The sequence below is a fragment of the Zootoca vivipara genome, chromosome Z1 (assembly GCF_965207765.1).
Source record: "Zootoca vivipara chromosome Z1, rZooViv2.hap1.1, whole genome shotgun sequence".
Lineage (NCBI taxonomy): Eukaryota > Metazoa > Chordata > Lepidosauria > Squamata > Lacertidae > Zootoca > Zootoca vivipara.
The window spans coordinates 69,788,529-69,815,160 of record NC_142583.1 but is presented as its reverse complement, the minus strand read 5'-3'; the positions used below and the strand labels follow the sequence as shown (position 1 = coordinate 69,815,160).

General features: G+C 46.7%; 2 protein-coding genes across 3 annotated transcripts; both read left to right on the top strand.

The window, feature by feature from the left end:
• The first annotated feature begins 61 nt into the window (after positions 1-61).
• On the top strand, positions 62-11,534 carry FASTKD5 (FASTK mitochondrial RNA regulator 5). Its single transcript, XM_035101169.3, has 2 exons — positions 62-169; positions 8,726-11,534. The coding sequence occupies exon 2, from the start codon at positions 8,761-8,763 to the stop codon at positions 11,269-11,271; it is 2,511 nt and encodes an 836-aa protein (XP_034957060.1). The 5' UTR covers positions 62-169; positions 8,726-8,760; the 3' UTR covers positions 11,272-11,534.
• On the top strand, positions 62-26,350 carry UBOX5 (U-box domain containing 5). Of its 2 annotated transcripts, XM_088660666.1 has the most exons (6): positions 62-169; positions 14,641-14,737; positions 18,028-18,128; positions 19,471-20,653; positions 23,526-23,687; positions 25,842-26,350. In XM_088660666.1, exons 3-6 carry the CDS (start codon positions 18,075-18,077, stop codon positions 26,048-26,050), a joined length of 1,608 nt encoding a protein of 535 aa, XP_088516792.1. In that variant the 5' UTR covers positions 62-169; positions 14,641-14,737; positions 18,028-18,074; the 3' UTR covers positions 26,051-26,350. The 2 variants fall into 2 exon arrangements, with proteins under 2 accessions (XP_088516792.1, XP_034957063.1); XM_035101172.3 differs by lacking the exon at positions 14,641-14,737.
• The last annotated feature ends 282 nt before the right edge of the window (positions 26,351-26,632 follow it).

Here is a 26,632-nt window from a genome sequence, read left to right as displayed (position 1 = left end):
GCTTTCCGTAGGGCCTCTCCCGGAAGTGCGCGGCCGAAGCAGGAGGCACCGGAAGCATTCCAGAGGAGAGAGGTCGCGCAGGGCGGGGAAAGAGGAGGCTTGCCTGACAGGGGCGAAACCCGGCGGCAGCGGAGAAAGGAGGAGGAGGACGGAGGCAGCGCCGTTCCCGGTGAGTGAAGGGCAGTCCGAGGAGGAGGAGGAGGCGCTGTCGGTGTCTTGAGGGGGGGCGGCCCTCTCGAAAATAAATACACCCCCACCATACAAAGCGGGGGGAGGGTGACGCGTCCGGGGGGGAGGGGGCGATGCTTGGAGCCCCTGCGTGGCACGTCACAGTCGCCTCACCTCAGCCCCCGCCCACGACTCTACGTTATAGGACCCTGGGGAACACGTCATCATCTGGGAGTGACGTAATCTGGCCGGTGCTCTTCCCCCCCCTGCTTACCACGCCTCCCGTGTTTGCGTCATAGACTCCAGGTGCCTGCTTTCCACCCCCCACCCCCCGTTATGCCATCCCTCTGCTGGCACCTCCAGACTTTCATTGATACCAATTTACCCTTCAGGGAGGGGCAAAGGCAGATTTTTCTTAAAACAATAAAAATTCAGGGTAAATTGGTCGCAAATTCGTGTCTGTGGAAATACCTGCAGGGAGCCCCATGGAATATGAATGGCTCCTAGCCACGATGGCTATGCCCTGCCCTCTGCAGTCGGAAGCTGTGATGCTTCTGAATGCCGGCTGCAAGAGGCCACAGGAGAGGAGAGGTGCTGCTTGCAGGTTTCCCAGAAGAGGCACCTGGTTGGCCACCGTGAGGACAGGATGCTGAGCTAGATGGGCCATTGGCCTAATCCTGCGGGGCTTTTCTTATGTTCTCAGTGGAGTGTGTCGCATGCAGGTTGCACAGCAGACACTTTCCTTAATGCTACCATTATGGATTAGCATGTGAAGCCGCCCATCATCTAGCAGCCCAGAATTGTCTGCTCAGCAGCCATCTCTTAGGTCTCAGGCAGAGGTGGGTCAACCAAGGAGGCCTTGATATTCTGCCATGTGTATTCTGCCCTTTTCGGGGGTGACATTTGCAGAGCAGCATTGCAATGGCAAGTATCACATGTACAGACACCAGGCACCTGCAGATTTCCTGTGCAGGGTGTAATATGATTATAAAGAATGGCTAGCATTCCCTGTGGGGCCTATGCATATGTTTTTCCTCCATTTTAATAAATTGGTAGTAATGACATTTCCAATGGTCTTTTGTAAATGAGGTGCTATACATAAAATACACAGGCTGAACTTTTATAAGCTAAATAAGACAAGGCACACAAGGTAAAGTGAATTATTTTGGGTATACCTGTATATCATTTGTTAATACATCACAGGCAAGGACAAACACACTGGATGCATACACCATGCATACAAAAGATGGTAAATTCCTCTTTCTTGGAAACCATAAAATCATGTAATTGTAGAGTTGGAAGGGATCCCAAGGATTATCTAGTTCTAGTCCAATCACGTATACTGCTAGAATCTCAACTAAATTATACATGACAGATGGCAATCCAACCTCTGCTTAAAAACCTCTAAGGAAGGAGAGTCCGCCACCTCTACTGGGAGTCTGTTCCACTGTCAAATAGCCCTTACTGTCAGAAAGTTCTCCCTGATGTTGAGTTGGAATCTCCTTTTTTGTAACTTGAAGCCATTGATTGGTATGGGTACTACCCTCCTGAGTGGGAGGAAACAAGTTTGCTCCATCTTCTATGTGTTAACCTTTTGCATAATTAAAGATAGCTGTCATATCTCCTCTCAGTCTCCATTTTTACAGACTAAACATACCCAGCTCTCTCAACTATTCCTCATAAGGCTTGGTTTCCACACCCTTGATAATATTGGTTGCCCTTTTCTACACACGTTCCAGTTTATCAATATCCTCCTTAAATTGTGATGCCCAGAACTGAGCACAGTTTTGTGTCATCTGCAGATTTGATGCGCATCCCCCAGACACCTTCACCCAAATCTATATACAGTGGTGCCTCGCTTAACGAATGCCCTGCTTAACAAAATTTCCGCTTAACGAAAAGATTTTTCGAGCGGAGGTTGCCTCGCTAGACGAATTCGTTTTACGAAAAATTCGTCTAGCGAATCACGGTTTTCCCATAGGAATGCATTGAAATTCAATTAATGCGTTCCCATGGGCAAAAAAAATTAAAAAAAAATTCAATGCATTCCTATGGGATTCGCTAGACGAATTTTTCGTTATAAGAAAAGACCCGTGGAACGAATTAAATTCGTCTAGTGAGGTACCATTGTTCACCAAAACCGCCTGACTGATTGAGGTGAAATTTTATACATCACATGCGAATGCCCGAAGGATATAGAAAAGTTTGCTAAGACAGATGTCACACCTCCGCCAGGTAACACCCCCCCGAAAACCCTGTTCCAGAACGCACCACTCAGCCAAAAGTGCATGCTGGGAAATGAACCAGGTTACAAACCAGTCCCTCTAGCGGCGGCTACATTGATACTACACCTATAAAACCTTCCCTCTCAACAGCACCTTGGCTCCCGTTTCCATACTAGGCTGAAGCCTTTACAGACTAGGCCGAACGGAGGTACTGACTCGCCTGAGTGGGGGTTGGAGGGAGGAGGGGATGGGATAGGTCAGGACACACTGGGATGAGCCGGGGGTGGGGGAAGAAGGGGGTGTGATATGTCATGGGTCGGGACAGAGAGGGGGGAATCACAGGGATATGTGGGGGGGAGGGGTTGGGATACGTCATTGATCGGCACAGGGTGGGCGAAATCACAGGGATGAGCCACAGCAACGCATGGCAGAGCCAGCTAGTAGTTTATAAAGATGTTGAACAGCAGTGAACCCCTGACAGAACCCTGTGGCACCCCACTTGTCACTTTTTCCCAGGATGATGAGGAACTGTTTGTGAGCACTCAGTTGGTCAACCAGCTACAAATCCACCTAACAGTAAACTTGTGTTCCAGCAGATATTAGAGTAGTTGAAATCTCCCATGACTCCTTTTTGAATGTTTTGTAATCTTCTCTAGGAGGGCATCACCCTAGTCTGGCATGGAAGTCTATAGCAGACACCTTCAGTAAGGTCACTGTTGTTTTCCTCTCCTCCTACAGTTTTTACCCATATACTCTCAATCTGTCTTTCATGCTCCAAGTCATGCATCTCTTCACAAGTGTAAACATCCTTTACTTATAATGCTGCTACTTCTCCCTTCCTGTTTGATGTATTCCTTTTGAACATATTTCGCCATTTCAGTCACAAATCTCATCCCACCAGGGTTTAGTAATGCCTACATGGTCATATTTGCCATCCTGTATTAAAAGCTCCAATTCATCTTACTTGCTTTCTATACTCTGTGCATTCGTGTAGATACAACTGAAACCATGAGTCATTCCTCTGCACAGTGGTCCTTCTATAGAAACTACATGGGACCCTCTAACACAGAATAGGGGCAGGTGTCTTTTAACCCATTTCCACTGTAGGCTGCAGTCTTTTCTGCGTCTTTTGTACTATGATTCAACTTGCCTAGATGTGCATGAGCCAGCCTAAAAAGGCACTAGAAGCCCCATTTTCCCTGTACTCTCTTAACAAATATGGCCTCCCTACTCTCAATTCACTTATTTCCTCCCCACCAGCCCAGCAACTTCTTGTAGCAATGCAGGAAAAAGAAGCCAATCCATTAGTCCTGCCTATGTGTTACAAGCATACTGTTCTGACATGTTTTGCTTTTGCCCACTGCATGATGGGCTAGAAATCTGAGCGGTTTTCAAAAATAAAATAAAATAATGTAAGCTCTGGGCCAGGCACCCCCAAACTTCGGCCCTCCAGATGTTTTGGACTACAATTCCCATCATCCCTGACCACTGGTCCTGTTAGCTAGGGATCATGGGAGTTGTAGGCCAAAACATCTGGAGGGCCGCAGTTTTGGGGGTGCCTGCTCTGGGCCTTTCTTTTTTCTGGTTCTGTGGTGGCTCCACTTTCTCAACACCAGGTGGCAGCAAAAGACTTTTCTTCTCATCTATGATCAATTACTACTGACAGAACAGCATATTGTGTGGTTCTGCTAGTTTTTGAAACAGAATTTATTTTATTTGCTTTGCAGAAAATCTGTATGTATTCCTTTCCTCAGAGAAAGAGCCGCTTTGAGAGCTTAATTTTGATGAGGAAATGGGCTGGAGAGCAACGGTTTAGGGAACCTCTCTTCTCATCAGCCTTCAGATTGCCATCTCAGGCTATCTATATTTTGTATAACAAGAGTGTAAAGAGAATTTCAGGGCAATACAAAAATACGGTGTTCTACTTTGCAATTCATCAGGGTTTTGTTTCATAGAGTTTGCATGGTTGCTGTGATCTCAATTAAAAAGGACCAGGTAGTAAGTCAGGCTTCCTCAACCTTGGCCCTCCAGATGTTTTTGGCCTACAACTCCCATAATCCCTAGCTAGCAGGACCAGTGGTCAGGGATGATGGGAATTGTAGTCTCGAAACATCTAGAGGGCCAAGGTTGAGGAAGCCTGTAGTAAGTGATGAGAAGCATCTTCTGTATCCCACCCTGGGGAACCGCTGGTCATTTAGGATGGACAGTACTGGGCTAGGTGTACCAGTAGTCTCTCTCCTGATTTTGTTGTTGTTTAGTCGTTTAGTCGTGTCTGACTCTTCGTGACCCCATGGGCTATAGCACGCCAGGCACTTCTGTCTTCCACTGCCTCCCGCAGTTTGGTCAAACTCATGTTCGTAGCTTCGAGAACACTGTCCAACCATCTCATCCTCTGTCGTCCCCTTCTCCTAGTGCCCTCTATCTTTCCCAACATCAGGGTCTTTTCCAGGGAGTCTTCTCTTCTCATGAGGTGGCCAAAGTATTGGAGCCTCAGCTTCAGGATCTGTCCTTCCAGGGAGCACTCAGGGCTGATTTCCTTCAGAATGGATAGGTTTGATCTTCTTGCAGTCCATGGGACTCTCAAGAGTCTCCTCCAGCACCATAATTCAAAAGCATCAATTCTTCGGCGATCAGCCTTCTTTATGGTCCAGCTCTCACTTCCATACATCACTACTGGGAAAACCATAGCTTTAACTATACGGACCTTTGTTGGCAAGGTGATGTCTCTGCTTTTTAAGATGCTGTCTAGGTTTGTCATTGCTTTTCTCCCAAGAAGCAGGCGTCTTTTAATTTCGTGACTGCTGTCACCATCTGCAGTGATCAGCTAAATAAGCTGCCTCTGTCCTCATGTGGATCATTTGGTTCCTAGCCTAACTTGTCCTGAGGTGGGTGGGCAACTGTAATAGCTCCACCAAGGGATCTTGAATTCAGTTGTGACCAACCCTGCTACTACTTAACTTAGACCACAAGCTTAACACTAGTCAACAGTGTGATGCAGCGGCTAATGCTATTCTAGGCTGCATCAACAGAGGTTTAGTGTCCAGACCAATGGAAGTAATAGTACCTCTCCACTCTTCCTTGGCCAGGCCACACCTAGAGTACTGTCTCCAGAAGAGACTGAGAGGAGATATGATAGCCATCTTCAAATATGTAAAGGGTTGACACATGGAAGATGGAGCAAACTTGTTTTTTTCCTGCACTGGAAGGTAGGGCCCGTACCAATGGCTTCAAGTTACAAGAAAGGAGATTCTGACTTAACATTAGGAAGAACTTTCTGATGGTAACAGCTGTTTGACAGTGGAATGAACTCCCTCAAAAGGTGGTGGACTCTCCTTCCTTGGAGGCCTTTAAGCAGAGGTTGGATTGCCATCTGTCATGTATCCTTTAGTTGAGATTCCTCAATGGCCAGGGGTTGGACTCGATGACCCTTGGGATCCCTTCCAACTCTACACTTATATGATTCTATAGCTATTATTTCCCCACTCTGACACATCGCTCACATCTTGAGGAAGCAAATTTAGCAGATTAACTAAGCATTGTACAGTTAAAATACTACTTTTTTGTCCTGAATCTCCCACCATTCATCTTCATTGGATAACCCCATTGGGTTTTAGTATTATATCAGAGTGGGGAGGGGGGGATATCTCTCTACTCCACACTTCTTCCATGCCCCCTCTTTTCACATTTCTTCTACACCAGGGGTGCCCAAACATTTTTCAAAGAGGGCCAGATTTGATAAAGTGAACATGTGTGAGGGCTGACTAAAGTTGTTGACCTTTTTTAAGGATTGAAGTTGTACATCTTTTTAAGGATTTTGCCCCAGGAGATATACTGCCATAGGGGCCAGATTATACCCCCGAAATGGACTTTGGACATGCCTGTTCTACACTAAATAGTTACTGTTTTCGTCATCTTCTCCAGGTCTCCAATATCCTTTTTAAGATGTGGCAAACAGTATTCCAAGTATGGTCACATCATAGCTCTATCTATAACAGTACATCTAGACTTTGGTGTCTATTAACTTATTTCAGCATGCTTTTGCTTCTAAGTACCCCAACTCTGTGTAAGCGGATTAGATACAGAAGAGAGTTAATGGTTGTTCTGCTGGCTGGGGGTGGGGGTCTTTTTCACTGACTTGACTTTGAAAAAACTGCCTTCTAGGAAGTGGTGGCAGTTCCTGGAGAGCTGATTGAAACCCTTTTTAACACCAAGTCCATTTTTTGGCTCAGTTTCCTTGACATCAGTTACACTGCATTGACTCTGCGGTTTAGCATTTGAAATCAACATTGCAGTACAGTGGTACCTCTACTTATGAATTTAATGCGTTCCGAACACACATTTGTAAGTCGAAAAAAATTGTAAGTCGAATCCCATAGGAATGCATTGGGAGAAAAAAATCGTAAGTCGAAGCAACCCTATCTAAAAATTCGTAAGTAGAAAAAATCCTATCTAAACCGCATCCAAGATGGCGGACAGAGCTCCATTTGTAAGTAGAAAAATTTGTAAGTAGAGTTATTCGTAAGTAGAGGTACCACTGTAGTTTTAATTTGTGCTTAATGTTAAGCAAAATCCTTTGGACTTAACTCAGACATCATGTTTCCACCTCCCTATTCTTCCTCTTTCTACATGTGGATTTCCTGGCTTGCTAGAATCATAGTTTGAACCAGATTATGTCTGAACCAAACCATTGACATCTCACCCTGGCATTGTGTAGCATACATACAAATGTGCTTAAAGCCTCTGGTCTTTGCTGCTTCCAGATTAATATGAATTCATTTGAAATACTGTCATACCTCCGTGAACATCCGCCCCCTTGATTGTCCATTTCGGTGAACGTCCGCAGCAAACCCAGATGTTCCGGAATGGGTTACTTCCGGGTTTGCCGCTTCACGCATGCGCAGAAATGCAAAACCGCTCCACACACACACAGCAACGCTTTGTCGAGTGTCTCTTTCGTCGAGCATCCGGGGCTCTGGAACGGATCCTGGATGCTCAATGAGGTACCACTGTACATTCAAAATGGAACTGCCATTTTGTTTGAAAACTGGATGTTGCTGAATGTCAGGTGGTTCTTCGGGCATGAATCCAAAGCTATCTTCTTTTGCCAAAGCCATATGGACTGTTACTGAATCAGCAGGCCCATTGTGCGTGGGGCATTCAGGTAGCCCTCAGCAATGGTAGAGCGTTCAAGAACTTCATTCTTCCATTTTTTTACATTTTGTGTTGAGCATCTGTGCCTAAAGAAAAGCCTGATAAGGCTTCAAAGTTCACAGCTTCTAGATACCTGAGTGATCCTGTTTAAAAAAGGCATTTTAAACTATCATTTATTTCTCATTTTCTGGGGCCAGCATGTCTCCAGTACCTTTGTCTTCCAAAGACCTGAAACATTTCAAATGTCCTCATTGGACTTGAGGGTTGGGGTGCTATTTGGCAGTTATAAAGAGCTTTCAACTATAGTTGTCACCAGCTAAAGAAATCTCGGTTGGTTAATCAATTATATATATAAAAAAGAATAAAAACAATAGTTCTGCAAGGGAGTGAGAATGCTTTTGATTGTGCTTTTTCTAAGGACTTCCGCTCAAAAGGTGATTTTTGAACATTCTGCCCAATTAACCGGGGTGTTTGATTCGTCAGTCAGAAGTCTGAACATCACAGCCCTGCTTCTTGCACTTTTTAAGACTTTGGGTTGGATCCATTTCCACTTCAGCCAGCAACAGCTTCAGCCACTGATAGTGGATGTGGGAGGTTTGATCACTCTAGTCATTCAAGCTTGCAAAGGCAGCACAAAGAGTTGTTACTTTATGGTCAGGAATGCATCCCCACTGGTGTGCCCTAAATCTTTGTTTAAATGCTATTTGTGAATTTCTTCTGTAAAATGTTTGAGAACCACTGTAGGCCACATACTGCTAAGGGGGGGGGTTGTTGCTTCTTTCATACTAAAGATTTGCACAAACCTTAAATATTCAAAATCAACGTAGGATATTATCTGCATAGACATGCACTAACGTATGGATACAATTCATAGCGTATTCTAGTCCTGAAAGAGATTCCTGTAGTAACTGAGCACCTAATCTCTTAAGATAAGGGTCCTGTCCTTCATTTTGCAGAATACCTTGGTTGTGTGAGAGAATGGAGCAGAATTATTGGCTGCTGAGTATAGTCAACTTTCTGGTGGATATCCATGTGCTGAGATTGTTTGAAGTGCTGGGTAAATGCTGCCTTTCAGGGCATGTCTTACTATAGTGTTAAATGGTTAAGTCTTTTTAAAAAAGAAAAAGAGAAGCCATCATGACGGATGAAAGCCACTCATTCTTCATCTGCCCTTTTTTCAGTACCTGGGACCATTTCTGACCTGGTAATTGTGACCATGGCTACGAGGATAATATGCCGAAGATTTGCAGGGCAGCCTTGCAGGGCAGCTGCATTTTCTACTACAAGCAAGATTGGGGGCAAGACAGTATTCTTCCGAAAGGCAGAAGAAGGCGGCCAGCCCACCAAAGAGGCAGGAGAGGGCTCTAAACCCGCCACCATGCTCAGACTGTGGAAGCCTGCAGAATACCATGTATCTTTTAATCCATCTGCCTACCCAGAAACCAAAGCCATATCTCGTGAGGAAACCTCGAGAAGTTTGGAGGAGGGGCCGCTAGAAAGTGACTGTCCCAGGATTAGTGCCAAACCATTACAGAATGTCTGCAACATTACCTGCTCACGGAAGCTTTCGAGCACGCAGAACACACTGCTGGATTTGGAAGGCAATCACACTCAGCCCATCCGACCTTCTTTGGAGCAGCCAACTAAACTGGACCCCACGAAAGACAATGAGCAAGCAGCTGACGTGGAGGCTTATGACCCTAAGGAAGATATCAGGCTGTTCCAGAAGCAAAGGCCCGAATACAGATCTCTGTGCTACAACCGAGATGAGTTCCCTCAGCCCATTTCCATGGAAGAACGTGAATGGATCTTGCAGAACATCTCCATGTTGAAAAGTAGCCTGAAACCAAGAGCAATTGCAGAGTATTTCTTCAAGCTGAGCTGCTTGCCAGCGGAACAACAAGTAAGCATGAAGTCCAATATAAGGTTTGCTGTGCTGTGCCGCTATGGAATTGAGAAGGTCCACCTCTTCGATATATCCGAGCTTATGATGGTTTTAGAAGCATTTGTCTGCCTGGCCATCCCACCCTCCCACTCTATGTTGAATGTGTACGAAGCGGAGTGCTGCAGCCGGGTCTGGGTCATGACGCTAGACCAGCAGCTGATGGTGGCTGACTTGTGGCGGTGCTTAGGCCGCAGCGTCCCCCAGTACTTGGAAAGCATGCTGAGCTATGTCAACGTGCATTGGAAAGAACTCTCTTTGCCCCAGCTGGTCCAGCTGGTCTACATCATAGGCGAAGGCCGTAAAGCCCCTGGAGAGTTAATGAAGAAATTAGACTTCTTGGTGTTAAAACAGCTGGACTGTCTCAATCTAGAGGAAGTGGGTGCCATTTGCTTAGGGTTCTTCAAGTCACACAATGGTCTTTCAGAACATACCATGCGGAAAATTGGAGATAAAGTCTCTGCCCGTATATCAGACATGAGCTCTTTTGCCTTGGTGAATGTCCTCAAGATGTTCCGTTACACTCATGTTATTCATCTTGACTTTATGAATCAGCTTGGGAAAGTTGTTCCTCCCATGATACCAACTATAGGCGTTCAAGGTGTCATGCACATCACCCTTGCCTGTTCAGCTTTGCATTATCTTGATGAGAGGATTATGAATGCTGTTGCTGCCTCTTTGCCTTCCAGAGTTTCTTATTGCCGGAGCAAAGATATTGCCAAATTCTTGTGGTCATTTGGATGCTTGAACTATGAGCCCCCCAATGCAGAGGAGCTTTATGCCAGCCTCGAGGAAGAGATGCGCGCAAAGATGCATGAAATCCAGAAATTCCCGGAGCATTTCCTCACCTTTTTGTTAGCTCTGGCATTTACAGAGCGGTTCCCAAACGACTTGCTAGACTATGCTTTGGGTCCTGAGTTTGCAGAATTAATCAGCAAGAGTGAATTTGACCTTAGCAAGGACTTGTTCACTCTGGATGGCACGGTGGAGATTGAATGCCCCAGTTACACAGGCCATCGCCTTGAGCCACAGTTTGGGCAAGAGGTAGCAGATATGCTGTGGAACGTTGCCAAGAAGGATATTTTAACGAAGCCGGAATTGACAGAAGCTCTGTCTCTATTGGAGGAGATGTTGGGTGGGCCCCAGTATGTCAAAAATCACATGCTCTTGCCTCATACCAGATCGGTTGATTTGGAGATTCGTTTTGACTCTGACCGAAAGCCGTTGCCGTTTAACTCTCAGGCAGTTGTAAAATTGGAACTGAATGAAAGTGGAGTTTCCCTTACAGATGACTTGATGAGTCAACTCTTAAACAGTAGGCCTAGTAGCCAATCCCCCATGAATAACACTGAAAGCAAGATAGAAACGTCTACCCCAAACAGAGCAGCAGCAGCAGCAGCATTGCCACAGGATCCGCCTCCGCCCACTTGGGATCATTTTACGTTTTTGAGCGGAGTTCCACTAACGGGCGCCATCTTGAATGCTTTAACCAAACCCAAGGCCTCTTCGGGCACAGGTCCAGCTCCTCGGTTGAATGAGCTGCAAGGTCAGGATGTGAAACTAGCCGTCCAGGTGTCCAGCAGGAACCACTACTGCTATGGCTCCAAACGCCTTCTGGGGTTCCACAGTATGAAAAGGAGGCAACTCCGTCAAATGGGATACATAGCGGTAGAACTGCCCTTCTGGGAGTGGCTGCCTTTGCTCAGACGTAGCCGGTCGGAAAAGCTGAGCTATTTGCACCACAAAGTGTTTGACGCTTTAGATGACATAGTAGGTAGTCAGTGACCCATCTGCAGGTTTTCAGAAGCAAAATTCTGAAAAGTTTCCTCACAAACTGATGCTCTTGGTCTTGGGCAATGTAGCTAGGTAGTTCACAGTAGCACTGCTGTATAATGTACCTTTTCAAAGCTGCTCAGTTGCCAGCATCCCTTTGCAGGATCTGTGCTCCAGTATTCTTAGGAATGGCAACATACCCCTGAAATGGTCCCTAGCTTGCGAATGTCTCTCGCAGTGATTATCCTGTAAATAAAATGTTTATTCTAATATAATGTTATATGCGCTCTTTTTCCTCCCTGGAGTGACAGCTAGCTCATTTGAAAGTGAACAGGGAGCGGGGAAAGCTCTTCAAGCGTTAATGGTACCAATGCAGTCCAGTGGTAATGTCTAGATGTAATCTCCAGTTCACTTATCACTCTAAATGAGTCTTATTCTCCATCTGCAAAATGAGAATTAGCTTTGCCTACATAACCGGGTGGGCTAGGAGAAATGTGAGCGACAGTGATGCTGTAAAGTGCTTGGCATTTTAAACTGTGTATTTAGTTTTTTACAATCCCTTCTAGAAGAGGCTCTCCTTTGTTGGAAATTTTTGAACCGAGCTTGGGTGGCCATCTGCCAGAGATTCTTTAGCTGTGACTAGATGGCATTTGGGGTCCCTTCCTGCTCTACAATTCTATGGTTCTAGGAAAGGCATTGTGGGTAATATGGAGTGTTCACATAAACTTAATAGGTTTCCACCATCCTTTATTACATTTTAATCACCTTCTTGTTTAGAATTCCTGGGTGGAGGCCATGGGTAGATTTTTCTGCTGTTCCAATGAGTGACTGGAACACACTTTGAATGGATTAATCCACATTTATTGATCTTGAGTGCACAAAACAGTGATTAATAAGGAATTATCCTTAATCAATTAGAATCATAGAGTTGGAAGAGACCACAAGGGCCATCCAGTCCAACCCCCTGCCAAGCAGGAAACACCATCAAAGCATTCTTGACATATGCCTGTCAAGCCTCTGCTTAAAGACCTCCAAAGAAGGAGACTCCACCACACTTCTTGGCAGCAAACTCCACTGTCAAACAGCTCTTACTGTCAGGAAGTTCTTCCTAATGTTTAGGTGGAATCTTCTTTGTTGTAGTTTGAATCCATTGCTCCATGTCTGCTTCTTTGGAGCAGCAGAAAACAATCTTTCATCCTCCTCTATATGACATCCTTTTATATATTTGAACATGGCTATCATAACACCCCTTAACCTTCTCTTCTCCACGCTAAACATACCCAGCTCCCTAAGCCGTTCCTCATAAGGCATTGTTTCCAGGCCTTTGACCATTTTGGTTGCCCTCTTCTGGACACGTTCCAGCTTGTCAGTATCCTTAATTAATAAGGAATTGCTCACTTAAGATTCCCAATTGCAGAAATATAGGCAAATAATGCATCCTGCTAGACCAGTGGTTCTCAAACTTTTCTCTGGGCCACACCTTCAGAATAATAACTTTCCTTGCGCCACACCAATTGATGATAAATACATTGGAAAACAAAAAAGAAACAACTACTACCAGTGCCTGATTCATAACATAGAATACAACTATTTTATAATATGATCATGGGGCACCCAGAAAGTATAAAACAATCCAGCTAAGTAAGAATGTGAATCATTTCCAAACTATAATTATAAACGAGGCAGAGGGCCTTCTCGGTGGTGGCACCTGCCCTGTGGAACGCCCTCCCAACAGATGTCAAAGAGAAAAACAACTACCAGACTTTGAGAAGACAACTGAAGGCAGCCCTGTTCAGGGAGGCTTTTAATGTTTAATAGATCAGCGTTTCTCAACCGCTGTTCCGCGGCACACTAGTGTGCCGCGAGACGCTGGCTGGTGTGCCGCGAAGTGCGGCGACGAGAAGGGCGATTTGCAGCTCGGCCAGGCGGCAAGCCACGTCCCGGTACACATGGCTGTTGTGAAAGTTGCCGTCCAGGGCGCTCTGCACATCCACCTCCCCCCAGATCTCCAGCAGAGCCCGAGTCTCCAGGTCCGACCACAGGAAGCTGCGCGTGTTTGTGATCATCCTGGCGGAGGCGGCCCACCCTCCCGGGCGGCCACGATAGCCGCGCTCGGACGGGAAGGGGCGATCAATGAGGCAGGCGGGGGCCAGCCGCCCGCCTTGCCGCAGCCCCTCCTCCCGCAGCTCCCCCTCTCAGCGTCCCCGGCAAGGCGGCAGTTGCGGCGGCCGAGATCCCATCCCTTCTCTCGCCGGCGGCGCCTCACGCGCCCCGCTCTCCGCTTCTAGTCCACCAACTGAAACTTTCCACACGCAACGAACGGGGCCGGCCTGACGGGCCTGGCTTTCCTCAGCCTCGTCTGGTGGTGGTGGTGGCGGCGGAGGGGGCTGCGCTTCGAGGCCCATCGCCTTGCGGATGCCGGAGGCCGCGGGGCTCGGAGAAGAAGCGGCGGCTGCTGAGAAGAAGGCGGGCACCGAGGCTGAGCAGCACCGGCGCGGCCTCTTTTCCCTCTCTGCTCACTCCCCGGCGGGCCCAAGCCGGCCCAGCGTCAGCAGCGCGCATTGCGCTCCAGCTGCCCATCCCCTCCGTGTGCGCGCACACTCACATCCATCCACACACACACACACACACGCCAGTCACCCAGGTTCACACACAAAGCAGCGAGGGTGTCTGTCGCACAACTTCAGTGGTGGTGGGAAGAGGGGGGCAGGAAGGCGAGAACAATAGGCAACGGTCTCCTCCCGAGGAAAAGGCGTCGCGTACCTATAGGGCGGCACAGAGTTGGTGTGCCTCGTGATTTTTTTCATGGAACAAGTGTGCCGTGGCCCAAAAAAGGTTGAGAAACACTGTAATAGATTAGTGTGTTTTATTTTTCTGTTGGAAGCCGCCCAGAGTGGCTGGGGAAACCCAGCCAGATGGGCGGGGTATAAATAATAAATTATTGTTGTTGTTATTGTTATTATTATTATTATTATCATCATCATTATTATCTTACATATGTACCTTAAGCAGGTATACAAACTCAATGAGGGGTGTGAGATTGCTTTTGCCAGGTAATCTCATTCACCTTCGGTCTAATTTGAGACAAACTCTCATCTCATCAACACAAAGAAGCCTTTCTCTTTTCCGATCTTTATTTGTCATATCCCTGTTCACAACAATATGTCACGGAGAACTGCAGAAGAATAGCCCACGCTCTTGAAGAGAGGTGTGGGTATGTTTTCTGGCTGTATATCCAAAAAGAACCCAGTAGCATACTCGTGTGTTTCATTTTCAAGGTACAAACACTTAAAATGCATGCCATTTCCTCCTCATTCAATGTCAGTCCTGAACAGCTGCAATTTGCAAAGGTGTCTCTAACCCAGTCTAAATTTTCTGCAGGTGATGTAATGGTCAGTCTTTTCTACCAGTGTTGCAAGATGTTCCTGTGCAAGGCCATGTAATTCATTGTCTTTTTACCTGCGGGAACATTTTCAGGGTATGTTGCTGATGTTGTTGTTGTTTTTTTTAAAAAAATGCAGCTTGTTTTGTCTGTAGCTGCAAGGATATTGTCATTGTCACCTTGCATACTGGCATTGAGCTCATTCAGCTGGGTAAAGATATTGACCAAGTATGCCAGCCTTGCACGCCAGTCATTGGCACCCAGTTGGTGCTACAAAGAGTTCCCTTCTTGTTCCAAAAACTCTTAATTCATTCTTCAGTTCCAACACCCAATCTAAAACTTTTCTGCATGGCAGCCAATGAACCAAACTACACTAAAGTGTTTAAATGTTTCTTTGATTGCCCTTGAATCTTCCCACTGCACTTGCCATCGTCTCCTGCCTCACCCTTTGAGACCTACTGTGCTAGACCTGCTACCTTTCTGTCAGCACTCAACCTTTGCTGTCCTGGATTCCCCCTTCCCAAACAGATAAGATTCTGCCTGTTGAAGGGAATTAGAAGATGTCGCCAATAGGCAGGCTTTGTGCTTGAGGAGGAAACTAACCGAGCCTTCTGAGTGTCAACGTACCTTAGTAATCATGGATCAGAGATCAGTCACAAAGACCTTTTCATTTAAATGTATATTGGGAGTTATTGCTGAGCAAAACTAGGGAGGGTGTTGACGAAACTCAAAAGGGATACCAAGCTGAAAGCAGTGTTCAACATTAGCCAGGCACATTTCGCACCTGGCTATCAGCCACTTGCAACCAAGTGAAGATGCCTGGGCACCAGGAGTGGTGCCCGACGTCTCAACCATCTGCAGGTGCATGCCTGGGGGCCTTGGATCTTGACTGTTTCCACACACCAGCAACGCATCCTGTAGAATTCTTGCTGTGACTGGCCCAAGGTCACCCAGTGATCTTCGGGGCTGACTGGGGATTTGAACCCTGGTCTCCCGTGTCTTAGTCCAACACTCCAACCATTACGCCACACTGGCTCTTCTGTTTCCCGGGGAGAGGTCATCAACCCTGGCTATGACTGCAGGTTCTGCTCTCACATCCAAGGACCATATTTTCAGCCATCCTGGTTGAGCTGATATGATAGAAGCAGAGCTGTAGTACGGCGGGTGCTGGCTACATCAGTTTTCCGTACACTACATCCAGGGTGGGGGGAACCTTATTCCAAGGGCCTTATTCCCTTTCTGGGGGTGGGGGCACATACAGTGGTGGCTGGAGCAATGAACGTAAATATTATTGTACAGTTGGCTGGTTTTTATACACACACACACATACAGACACACACCTCTGTCTTTCATCCAGACAAGCAAGAGGCATTAACAGAGTCCAAGGACACATGCCAACCTGCCAAAATGCTCCAGGGTGGTAAAGGATGTGCAGTGTTCAAAATTAGCAGGGCACCAGGCACATTTTGCACCTTGCTTTCGACCACTTGAGACCAAATGAAGGTGCCTGGGTGGCAGGATGGCTCCTGACAACTCCATCATCTGAAGGTGGATGCCTGGGGATCATTGGATCTGGACTGTTTTCACATACTAATACCACGTCCTGTAGAATTCTATCTGTTATATTTTGTCTCCACAATCAGAACTCTCTTAAGTTCTCAGAGTTCTTAACCTGGCTCAAGGTTGTCTTCTGAACTAGCCAGATGTTTAATCAATCACAGCCAGTCCATCATTTGAAAAATAGGACTTTAGAGCCGTCCAAAATGGCAACTAGACATTCCGTTTTGGTGACTGCAACCTTGGCTTGGTGAGTCAACCTTCTAAGGCCTGGAAAGCCCTAATTAGGCCTGGGCATCGCTTTGTTAAAACACAACGTTACTGTGCTATAATGCAGTCTTCAAAACACCAAAACAAATGTTATAATCAAAGCAGCTAGACGTGAGAGGCTGAGAGCAGCTGCTGCTTAAGAAAGAGCACTGAAATGCCCATTTAGTTTGAGCTGAAAATAGTTAAAAGAGTGAGTTAGAAGTAGCTCAGAACAAAAAGTGCTTCATGGTTCACTTAGGGGCTGTGCATTACGGAAAGAAGTTTCATAGCCATTGGGCCATCACTAAAAAGGCGCTGATTTATCAGTTATTGGAGGTAGGCCCATTCGTTCGTAGAGGCCCACTTTAACTCCCACACAAGGTCCACCTGAGTATAGGTGTTGCTTCAAGTAACTTGGTTCCAAACTGTTAAGGCCTCAAAACTCATCATGAGGACGTTAAATTGGCCCCAGAAACAAACAGGTAACTGGCGAAGGTAGCTCTTCATTCCTTGATATATGCTCTGGTGACTTTATTTCAAAAATCAGCCAGGCAGAGCTCCATTCTGCACCGATCAATAGTTTCTGCATGGCTTAAAGGTAGCCCAAATTAAAATAGTCTAGATGTAAGTAGGGTGTGCTTTCTTAGATAGCTAAAGGTATTCCAGGTCACTGACAACACACAGTCCAGGAGCAACCCTCCCCCGTCCCACCACCAGTGCAAAGTTGGGGAGTGCCCACCTCTTTCCGCAGCAGGCCTAACTACCCACAATCTCTCTGCCTTATCTGGATTTAAGTTTCAGCTTGTTCTCTCTTACTTGTCCCCAAACCGTCTAGATGCAAATGTTCAGTGTTTTCACAGCCTCTTTGGGACTAGTAGATAGAAGCAAAACCTGGAGCTGCATGACATGTTCAGACAACCCAGTGAATCCACCATGCGTTTAAAGCACACCCAGCAAAAATAGAAGCATGTGACTCCCCCCCCCAAAAAAATTAAAATTCTGGGAACTGTAGTTTTCCCATCATGGTGCCGCAGTTCCCGGCACCCATAACAAATTACAATTCCCATGGTTCTTTAGGGAAAGTCATGCCCTTTATTTATTTATTTATTAACAAATTATGCAAAATACAGTAAAAAGTAAGGAAAAAGAAAAAAATTACAATCAATCATTCATTTCACTATTCAATACAGATGTGTCAGTTCTATTCAGATTATATACATATTCAAATTCAATTAATAAGCTAAACAAAATTAGAAAGGAATAAAAAGAAAGAGAAAAACAAGAAAAGAAAGGAAAAAAGAAAAGAAACATGAAAGAAAGAAAAAAGTAGAAAGGAAAAAAGAAACATTGCAAAACATTAATTCCTAAAAAAAACCAACTATAAGAAATGAATGCTGTGTGGACAGGCAGTGGAAGTTTTTTTAGGAAAGTCATGTCCTTTAGATATTTTTTAAACCTAAGGTGTGGATCTGCCCCTAGTAGGTCTTTAGCAAGATGTCCAGTCATTCTGTCACATCACTTGTTCACCACAGTTACTTATTTTTTTAAAGAAAGCAAAACTTTTGTGTGCTTTATTTTAGAGCCAAGTTGAAGATTGGGGAGCTGGTTTCCACCTTGAGCCACAAAGATGGTGATAAATGTTTGCCTCCCGCAATTCAAGCCAAGAATTCACTGCAACAAGGTATTTCCCCCCACACACACTCACAACCCGCCTTGCTCCAGGTTAAGAAAGCAGAGGGTGTAGACTTGGCGCAGCATCTCAGGGTCAAAGGAGTTAACATTCTAGAGATCAAGGAGTGCTTTGACTCAGCGGCTCGTTGCAGAACTAAATTGACACTGCTTATGCATGGAGGCTTCCTGCAGCTGGCACTGTTGGTCATGCATATCCTTTCTGAGGAAATGTGACTTAATGACACCCAGGGTTGTCAATGTCTTCAGCAAATCATTTTGTGCAGTGTAAGCTGCCTAATCAAGCAGCAGGTGGTTGGGTGCTGTAATCCTGTCACCACACCAGCATCACCCTGCAAACAAAAACTAGATTCTTCCAGCTTGCCACTTTCGGCTTGGACTGGTAGGTCCACCTCGGCCCTATAATCATGATCAGACAGCTGTTCCCCCACCCCTAATAAAATCAGTAGCTCAGCAAAAGCCTGAAGGAGAAATAGACCCAACTATAGCTGGCTCAGATACTGTATTTGTTTCCGGTGGAGCTAAAAAAAGCGCAAATTTGGTTGGACTGCCTCCTGTTGCAAGTCACTGGCCAGGGAAGTGACATCATAATGGAAGATCAGAAACTAGAGTACTAGCAAGACAGGTCAGTGGCCTTGCTACTTTACAGCTTGGTCAGTTGCTCTCTCTTGTAGGCAGATGTTTTAGTACTGGAGAAAAAAACAAAGCTCCCCTGTGGTGGGATCTTCAGGCTTAGAGAGAGTCTTCCTCTGAACACCACCAGAGGTTGAGGGCTACCTGGAGATATTAGCCATTGTGGGGAGAAGGATGAAGGACGTTGGAGCTGAGAGGAGTTTGATCTGATCCGAGAGGGCTCCTTGCACGCTTTCCCTCCTCCAGCTTTTCAAGAGAAGGTTGTACGAGTGTATCTGCTTGGGATATTTAAGCTGAGCATCCCACCAGGTGAGGAGGGGGACTTGCAGATGGGTTTAGAATAAAGGTAGCAGGGTGATGAGAGATTCTTTTGAAACAGATGCCCCCCGCTTTAACTTTTTCTTCTTTTGGCAGTGGGGGTGCAAAGTGTGTCTGTGTAACTTGAGCCAATCAGCCACAATAAAAAGGTGGAGAGATTAGGGACATGCGGTAAAGAAAGTTAAATGTTCCACTTCCAGTTATTTCAATCGGAGAATTTTAAGCATGTGCTTTAACTCTCCTGTTGAAATCCATGGGAGCTTTCATTGAGGGCAAGTCCTTTTTTGTTGTTGCTACAGGATTCCAGTCTCTTTCTGTGTTGTTACGCCGGCATGCAAAGACCGCGGGAAATATTGTCAGTCCTTTTCTTTGTTTACCTGTAGATCTCTGCTGACGGATACGAAGTAGAAAACCTGGTCTCAGAAGACCTTGCCAAACGAAACCGAGGCTTCCGCTGCGAATACTTCATCAAGCCCCCAGTCCACGTGACACTCTCTTTCCCCTTCAACATAGAAATCTTCCGGATTAATATAGACGTCTCCTCCGGCGGCTATCAGAACATCACCGGGCTGGATATTTTCACATCTACCTCACCCAGCAAAGCCTCTTGGAGCAACTCGGACTCTCCCTTCTCAGGTCTGGATGCTCAGCCCCCGTTGGACAAGGAAGCTTTCACGCTGGTGGGCAAAGCGGTGCTGAAGAATCAAAGCAAAGTGACCTTCAGCCACCGAGGCTTCCGTCCGAGGCTTCCATTCCATCAGCAGATGGACACTCTCTTCTCCTTCTCTGGCTCGGCGTCTCTGGACCTGTGGAACAAAGGCCCGAGCTCCCTGAGCTGCGTCTCGCACTTGAAGATCTGCATCACCCATGTGGCTGGTGGCGGTCTCCCTTGCATCAAGAAAGTGGAGGTTTGGGGCCAGCCGGCCAAATCCTGCCCCCACGAGGTGGTGGACGACGTGCTGCGGGTCATGCAAGGCTTCGGAGGACAGGCTGCCGGCCTCCCGTCGCCAATGGAGAGCGACCTGGCGCCCTTTGGCAACCCGGACAGCCAGGAGCAGAAGCTGATGGACGCCATCCCGGACATTCCCGAGGAGTTCCTGGACCCGATCACCCTGGAGGTACTGACTCTCCCCATGCTGCTGCCCTCGGGGAAAGTGATCGATCACAGCACACTGGAGAAGTGCAACCGGAGCGAGGCGTCCTGGGGGAGAGTGCCCAGTGATCCCTTCACAGGGGTGGCCTTCAGCCAGCACTCGCAGCCCCTGCCCCACCCCTCTCTCAAGGCAAGGATAGACCACTTCCTGCTCCAGCACAGCATTCCCAGCACTCGCCTCCTGGGGAGGGCTCAGGCCACGGGGACGGTGGTTGCTTCATCCATAGCCATGTCTTCCCTCAAAAGGAAAATGGACCTCGTAGAGCAGAAGCCGGGCGACCAACGCAGCAGCAGCACGGAGCCCTTCCGTTTCCCCGCGACAAACTTTGTTGCCACGTCTACCTCTGAGTCCCGTGCTAAAAAAATGAAAACAGAGTGCGATGCCAACTCCTCCCAGATGGACTGCTCAACAGGTACTCCTCTGTCTTCTTAATATGCAGAAGGAGCCCGTTGGCGAACAGCCTGGATTGCTGGCGCTGCTTCTTTCAAATCCTCTTTTTTCCTTTTATTTCCTTTTTGTAAAAAAAAAAGAGAGAGAGCTTTATTTGACTGTTCGGGTCTATAACGTGACTCTTTGAATGGCAAGTGGATGGGGAGCAGAGGTGTGGGGGTGGGGGAATTGAATTTCCTATGCAAACTATATTATTGGATAGTTTGCATGGATGAATTTTCAGTCTGCATCAGGAAATTTTCTGGCTCCTTAGAGCAGCCTTTGTCAACCTGCTGCTTTCCATATGTTTTAAGTCCCACCTGCTCCTGCCAGCACCAAGATCATTCAAAGGGGCGTTGTTGTCCCCAGTGTTGTGCAGGCCTGGCCAGCTTCAACCAGGGAGTCAGGCATGCAGTTTTGCAGGTCTCATATTGCTGTGCAACATTCTTCCCGTTGAGGTTCAGCCGGCCTCCTTGCCTTTTGAGTTTCAAACATCTCTTGAGGACGTTTTTCTGGCAATGGGCCCGTGCAGCTCTTTAAACTGATTAACCAGTCACTTTAATGGTTATTTGCATCGTTTGGGAGGGTGTTTTAAGTTGTTAATGTTGTACACCATTGTGATAAGGCAGCACAGAAATGCTTTTATAAATAAACATCTGGAGGGCAACCAGGTTGGCAAAGACTGCCCTGGAGAGCGATCTGATTTAGCAGATAACAGTTAAAAACCTTGAAGCTGTCCAGCTTGCCTAATGTTGCATTTGCAATTGGCACCCATAGATTATTAACAAAATGGGAACATTTTCAGCACTGGAAAATTAAGCACTGGTGCAGCAGGAATAAGCTACGCCTTTGTCGCTGCAGCTGTAAGATGGTTAGAGTGGCATCATGTCCAGGCCGATTTCACAAGGAGCTGCCTTCTGTTTTGGATGCATCCTTCCTCTTGGCTCTGCTGCATTCTTTTGCTGGTTAATTTTATGACATCCATTACTGTTGGCCTCTTTTTCTGTTTTGTTTGAGTCAAGTCCTTGGTATTTCCAGGCCTGTTTATTCTGCACATCTCCATTGGGCAATAGGGAATTAAAAGTATCTCAGAACCTCTCTAAAAGAGTCTTTAGACCCCATCGTTTCAAAGATAAGAAACAAAACTGGGCAGTGTCCGCTGAATATTTTAGTATTTTTGTCCCCATAGTGGTCAGGAGGTAAAAATGCCATATTCTGCCTCAGGTTTTCTATTGCCCAGCTTTGGCCATCTCTTTCAGCTTGTGGATTGCCTCCTGCCTTTCTGTTTACCATCCCACGGCATTCCCAGACAACCGTGTTTGTTGAGCATTCATCCCAATTAGTTTGCATGGTGGGGAGACGACCTTGCATCAAAATAAACGTCATCTCACACTTTGCAGTTCCTTTCCCTGTTACTTTCCTTACTGCAAAAGGTCCAATTTTGGGGTGGTTTGTTGCCCAAGAGCACTAATTAGGTACAATTGCACGCCCGAAATTTGCTGGCGTGTGATTGGATCACACTCGGAAAGAACAACAGTCTGGAAGTGCCCTCGTCTTTCCAAAATAATACAGTTTCAGACAGTGCTTTTTTCTAGAAAAAATAGGTGCTGGTACATCAAGTTGTTGCAGTAAGTGCTGCACTATTTAACAACAACAAAAAAGGGTTGCTGGTACTGTGCACCCTTGAATACCCCCTGGGAAAAATGCATTGGTTTCAGAGATGAGGTTACAAAATGTGTATCCTCCTTTTTTAAAAAAAAAAAGGAAAAGAAAAAAGATTAGCTTCATTTTCAGAATTTGTTTTTTAAAACATGCATAAATAACTTTGTGATTTTGCCACTAAGCTCATTACAACTTCATGGTCTTCAGGCTTCTTCTTCCTGTTTAAAATCAACAAGACTTGGGTTTGTGCCCATTGCCACCCTCCAACTCAGCTGCAAGGAGGTGTTGAGAAGCTTTCACTTTTCCTTAATGAAAAATTGCTACATTGTCCAGCAAGTTGTGGTCAAACAAGCCAGCATCTTGAACTTCTGTTTGAGGTTGGTTTGTTTCAAGCTAGCCGTAGTTAAGGTCAAGTTAAGGTTGTGTTTGGATGATACAGCAAGCTGCGGTTACTGCTTTTTATTCAACTTCTGGCCTCACGGAAGAAGTCCATCAACCAAAAGCTCACAGCGGCTTGTTAGCTTCGTGATACGCCACAGCCATAGTTTGTTGTCCCATTCAAACAGTGGCAAATCAGTGATGGTTACTTTCTGCCAGATCTATTTACTTCCCCCTCTTCCCTCCACTGCTTCTTGTTTACAAGTGATTGCTATTTTTGAGTCCATCTCATTCCCCACCCAACCCCCTTATTGCTAGGCTGTGCACAGCCTCCAGACAGAGGTCAGGTAGATCTGCGATTTTCCTTGAGTGGGTCAAGACAGCCTGTATTGACCTGGGGCAGCTCCACCCAGAGTGATCCAGGGCTGTCAAAAGGGGGGATTGGGTGTTGGTCAACCACGTTTCATTAGGAATTAAAACATTAATTGAACATGTGTTTGGAAGGGTGGAGAGGAGGGGATTCAGATGAGAGTCTCTGCCTTGACTCCTCTGCTGCGCAACTCCTTTTATCAGCCCCCTGTGCTAGCAGACAAGAGAACATTGGATCCTCTCTCCTCTGGTAAGGAGAAGGGAAGAAGAGCGCTGGAATCCTTCCGTTTTATTTTTTAAACTTGCTTTTTAATTTTTTTTTAATTTTTAATGCAGCACAGCATGAAAGACTGAATTGCCCATTGTTTTGCTGCCTTCTCCCTTTGTAAATCCAGAGTGACTATTTCCTGGTGATGGTGATGATGATTTTGCAAATCTCTCCGCAGATCTGCTTTCTCACGAACAGAGGCTTTCAGACAGTTTAGATAGCGCCTTGAACTCGGCGCTCAGCTCCATGCCGCTGTTCACAGCTAGCTTGACGAAAGGCCAGCAGCAACCACACACCGGCGGCAGCTGCCCTGACCCGTGGAACGCAAGCAGTGGACACGGTAAAGAGGCAGCACGACACTGCAGGGTTGCTGTCCTGGGGAACGGCGGTTTTTGCCTTCCTCTTTTGGAAAGGGGGTGGTGGGAGGCAAAGTTTGCAAAACGCTCCTAATGCTTGCTGCATGAGGAAGAGCCCTCGGCTGCCCAGCAGCCTAGCAAGACGTAGATTGCACAAGTGGGCAATCTGCAGCCTCAGGTCTAACTTCAAATTCTGCCTGCAAGTGATCGCTTCATAAGAACACAAGGAGAGCCTCCTGGATCAGGCCAGTGGCACCCCTAGTCCAGCATCTGGTCTTCAAAGTGGCCACGCAATTGTTTGTGGAAAACCGGCAAGCAGGATTTGAGCACAAAAGCAGCCCTCTCTCCTTCTGTAGTTTCTAGCAGCTGATATTCAGAAAGCATGGCTGCCTCCAACCTTGGAGGTAGAGCATAGCCATCCTGGCTAGTAGCCATTGGTAGCCCTTCATGAGTTTGTCTAATCATTTAAAGCCATCTAAGTTGGTGGCCATCACCCTTGTGGGTGTGAGTTTAGCCACGTCCTTTTGCCTGTCCTGAACCTTCCAACATTCTGCTGCACGGGATGTTCTTGACTTCTAGTATTATGAGAGAAGGAGCGAAACCTCTCAAGATTGTGGCCACACCCACATCTTGTGGCCGTGAATTCCACAGCGTTGTGGCATTTCTCCTGCCAAGAGAAGCTGCATCAGAGAGCCATTAGAGGAAGCCCTGGACCTCATCCATCCAGGATATGTGTGCTCTGCAAAATTAGAACGTCTTACAAGTCAGGAACTCCTTCCAACCTAGCAGTTCGAAAGCACGCAGTGCAAGTAGATAAATAGGGACTGCTCCAGCGGGAAGGTAAATGGCTTTTCTATGCGCTGCTCTGGTTCGCCAGAAGCGGCTTAGTCATGCTGGCCACATGACCCGGAAGCTGTGCACTGGCTCTCTTAGCCAATAAAACGAGATGAGCGCCGCAACCCCAGAGTCGTCCGCGACTGGATCTAATGGTCAGGGGTCCCTTTACCTTTACAAGACAGGAAGCAGATTTGACTTATTCACTTGTGTAGATTTGCTGAGCACTTGCAGTCAAATAGCCAGGACCTTAAGTAATGTTTGTATGTTTAAAAGAAGGTAACCAGAAAACGGTGACCTCGGAGGTGCTCCTCGGTTCAGGGGGTGGGGAAACAATCAATCCTCTGAGTTGTTTGATTATCTAAATATGCATGTCTCAGGAGAGTCAGGCTATATTCAGAGATTATAGTTTCCTCCATTCCAGAGGCTGGTGACAATAGCAAAATAGATTAAAAAACAGACTGGTGGTGTAGCCAGTGTCAGAGTGTTCAGAGTGTCAGACTAGGAACCTGGGAGAGACCAGGGTTCAAATCCCCACTCTGCGCTGAGGTTTGTTGGGTCGCCTTGGGCCTGTCACTGCCTCTCAGCCTAACCTACCTTACAAGGTTGTTGTGGGGGATTAAGTGAGAAGGGGGGGACGGACCATGTATGCCATCCTTGAGCTCCCTGGAAGAAAAGGGGGAGTATAAATGCAGTAACAATAATACATAATATTCCATCAAACTTCCCCACCCTTTCTCGACTCATGTTGACCAGAGTTCCAAAGGCTGGGCCTTACAAAAGGTGCTCAGGGTTCTACTTGGTGGTGTCTGCAGTGAGTGTTAGTATTTCATGCAGTCCGACGCTGCAGATGAGATTGTTATAAATCACACGCCTGCCTGAGAAGAGCGTGAGAAACGGAAGACGGTCTTATTTCTTCCGCTGTAATGTACTTTCACTTTTACTTGTCCTGCTTGTTCTCTCCGAGCTGGAGAGAACAGACGCCATTATGCCTTTCTCTGTACATAGTGTGTAAATAAATAGTAGATTAGCTCTACGATGCTTTAAGCTTCTTGCTGTGTAAGCTAGAAGATTAGTGTGCATAATACCAGCTGGTTTATGTCGCTGAGAGCACTGGAGATGAGGGGAGAATGCCCCTATCCAGAGCTGCGCATAGTTCCGGGGGCTTGCAGGCTCACCCCCCAGGGCGTTTTTCCAACAGTGATTGGGAATTCCCATTATTTGGGCTTGTATCGCTGACCATGAGACGCCATGGGCACTCACGTGTGCTTCTTCTTCCTCTGTTTTTTTTTTTTTTTTTGCAGAGCACAGTAGGAGTGACTCCACCCAAGGGTGCTCTTCCTGCTCCCGGACCTTCTCCGTGTACTTCAAAACGGAGCCCATTTACCAGCTCCCTTGCGGCCACCTGGTGTGCCGCTCTTGCTTGGCCGAGAAGCAGAAGTCCTTATCGATACTGTGCATGAGTTGCAAGAGGCTAGTTGCCACGCACGACATCCTGAGGGTCCACTTCTGACACCGTTCTCACTGCGCTTTCTCTGGAATTTGGATGATCCAACACAAAAAACAAAAGTGAGCTGTTAGGGGGATGGGGGACGACCAAGGAGGAGAGGAGACCCGTGGCTGTTCCACACGCTCCTCCCCATCTCCTTTGAGTCGCGCCAGGATGGGAGACCTTGCAAAAGGAAACTGCGGGGTTCTGAAGAGGACTTTGCTGCCCTTGGAGAGAATCTCGATGCAGCTACAGTGCTGCGCGTTGTGCCAGAGCTAAAGCGATCAAAGGATAATAAAGCCATATGCTTCTCTAATTTAAAAAGGTCATTTGTATATAAAAGTGGTGTGTCCATGTAACTGTGCTCCCATTATTTTGCTACTTTCCAGGTGGCTCAGGCCTTGGCGGCAGCTTGTTCCTCAGGAAGCGGCTGTGTTGCTCACTTCCCCTGCCTTCTGGTCGATAGAGAGAGCTTTTTGGTTATAGAAAGGAAAGGTGGTTAAGGAAAGCCTACCTGATGTGGCGCCTGCCACTTAATTTGACATCCAACCTTGGGGGGGGGGGGAGCTTGCAGAAAACGTAGGTTGCCTCTTCCAAAAACCAAGT

Coding starts and splice junctions, on each gene's coding strand:
- UBOX5 (XM_035101172.3), top strand. CDS start 18,075: ATGGTGATAAATGTTTGCCTCCCGCAATTCAAGCCAAGAATTCACTGC. Junction 18,129..19,470: donor CAAGAATTCACTGCAACAAG/GTATTTCCCCCC, acceptor GTTTACCTGTAG/ATCTCTGCTGACGGATACGA. Junction 23,688..25,841: donor GAACGCAAGCAGTGGACACG/GTAAAGAGGCAG, acceptor TTTTTTTTGCAG/AGCACAGTAGGAGTGACTCC.
- FASTKD5 (XM_035101169.3), top strand. CDS start 8,761: ATGGCTACGAGGATAATATGCCGAAGATTTGCAGGGCAGCCTTGCAGG.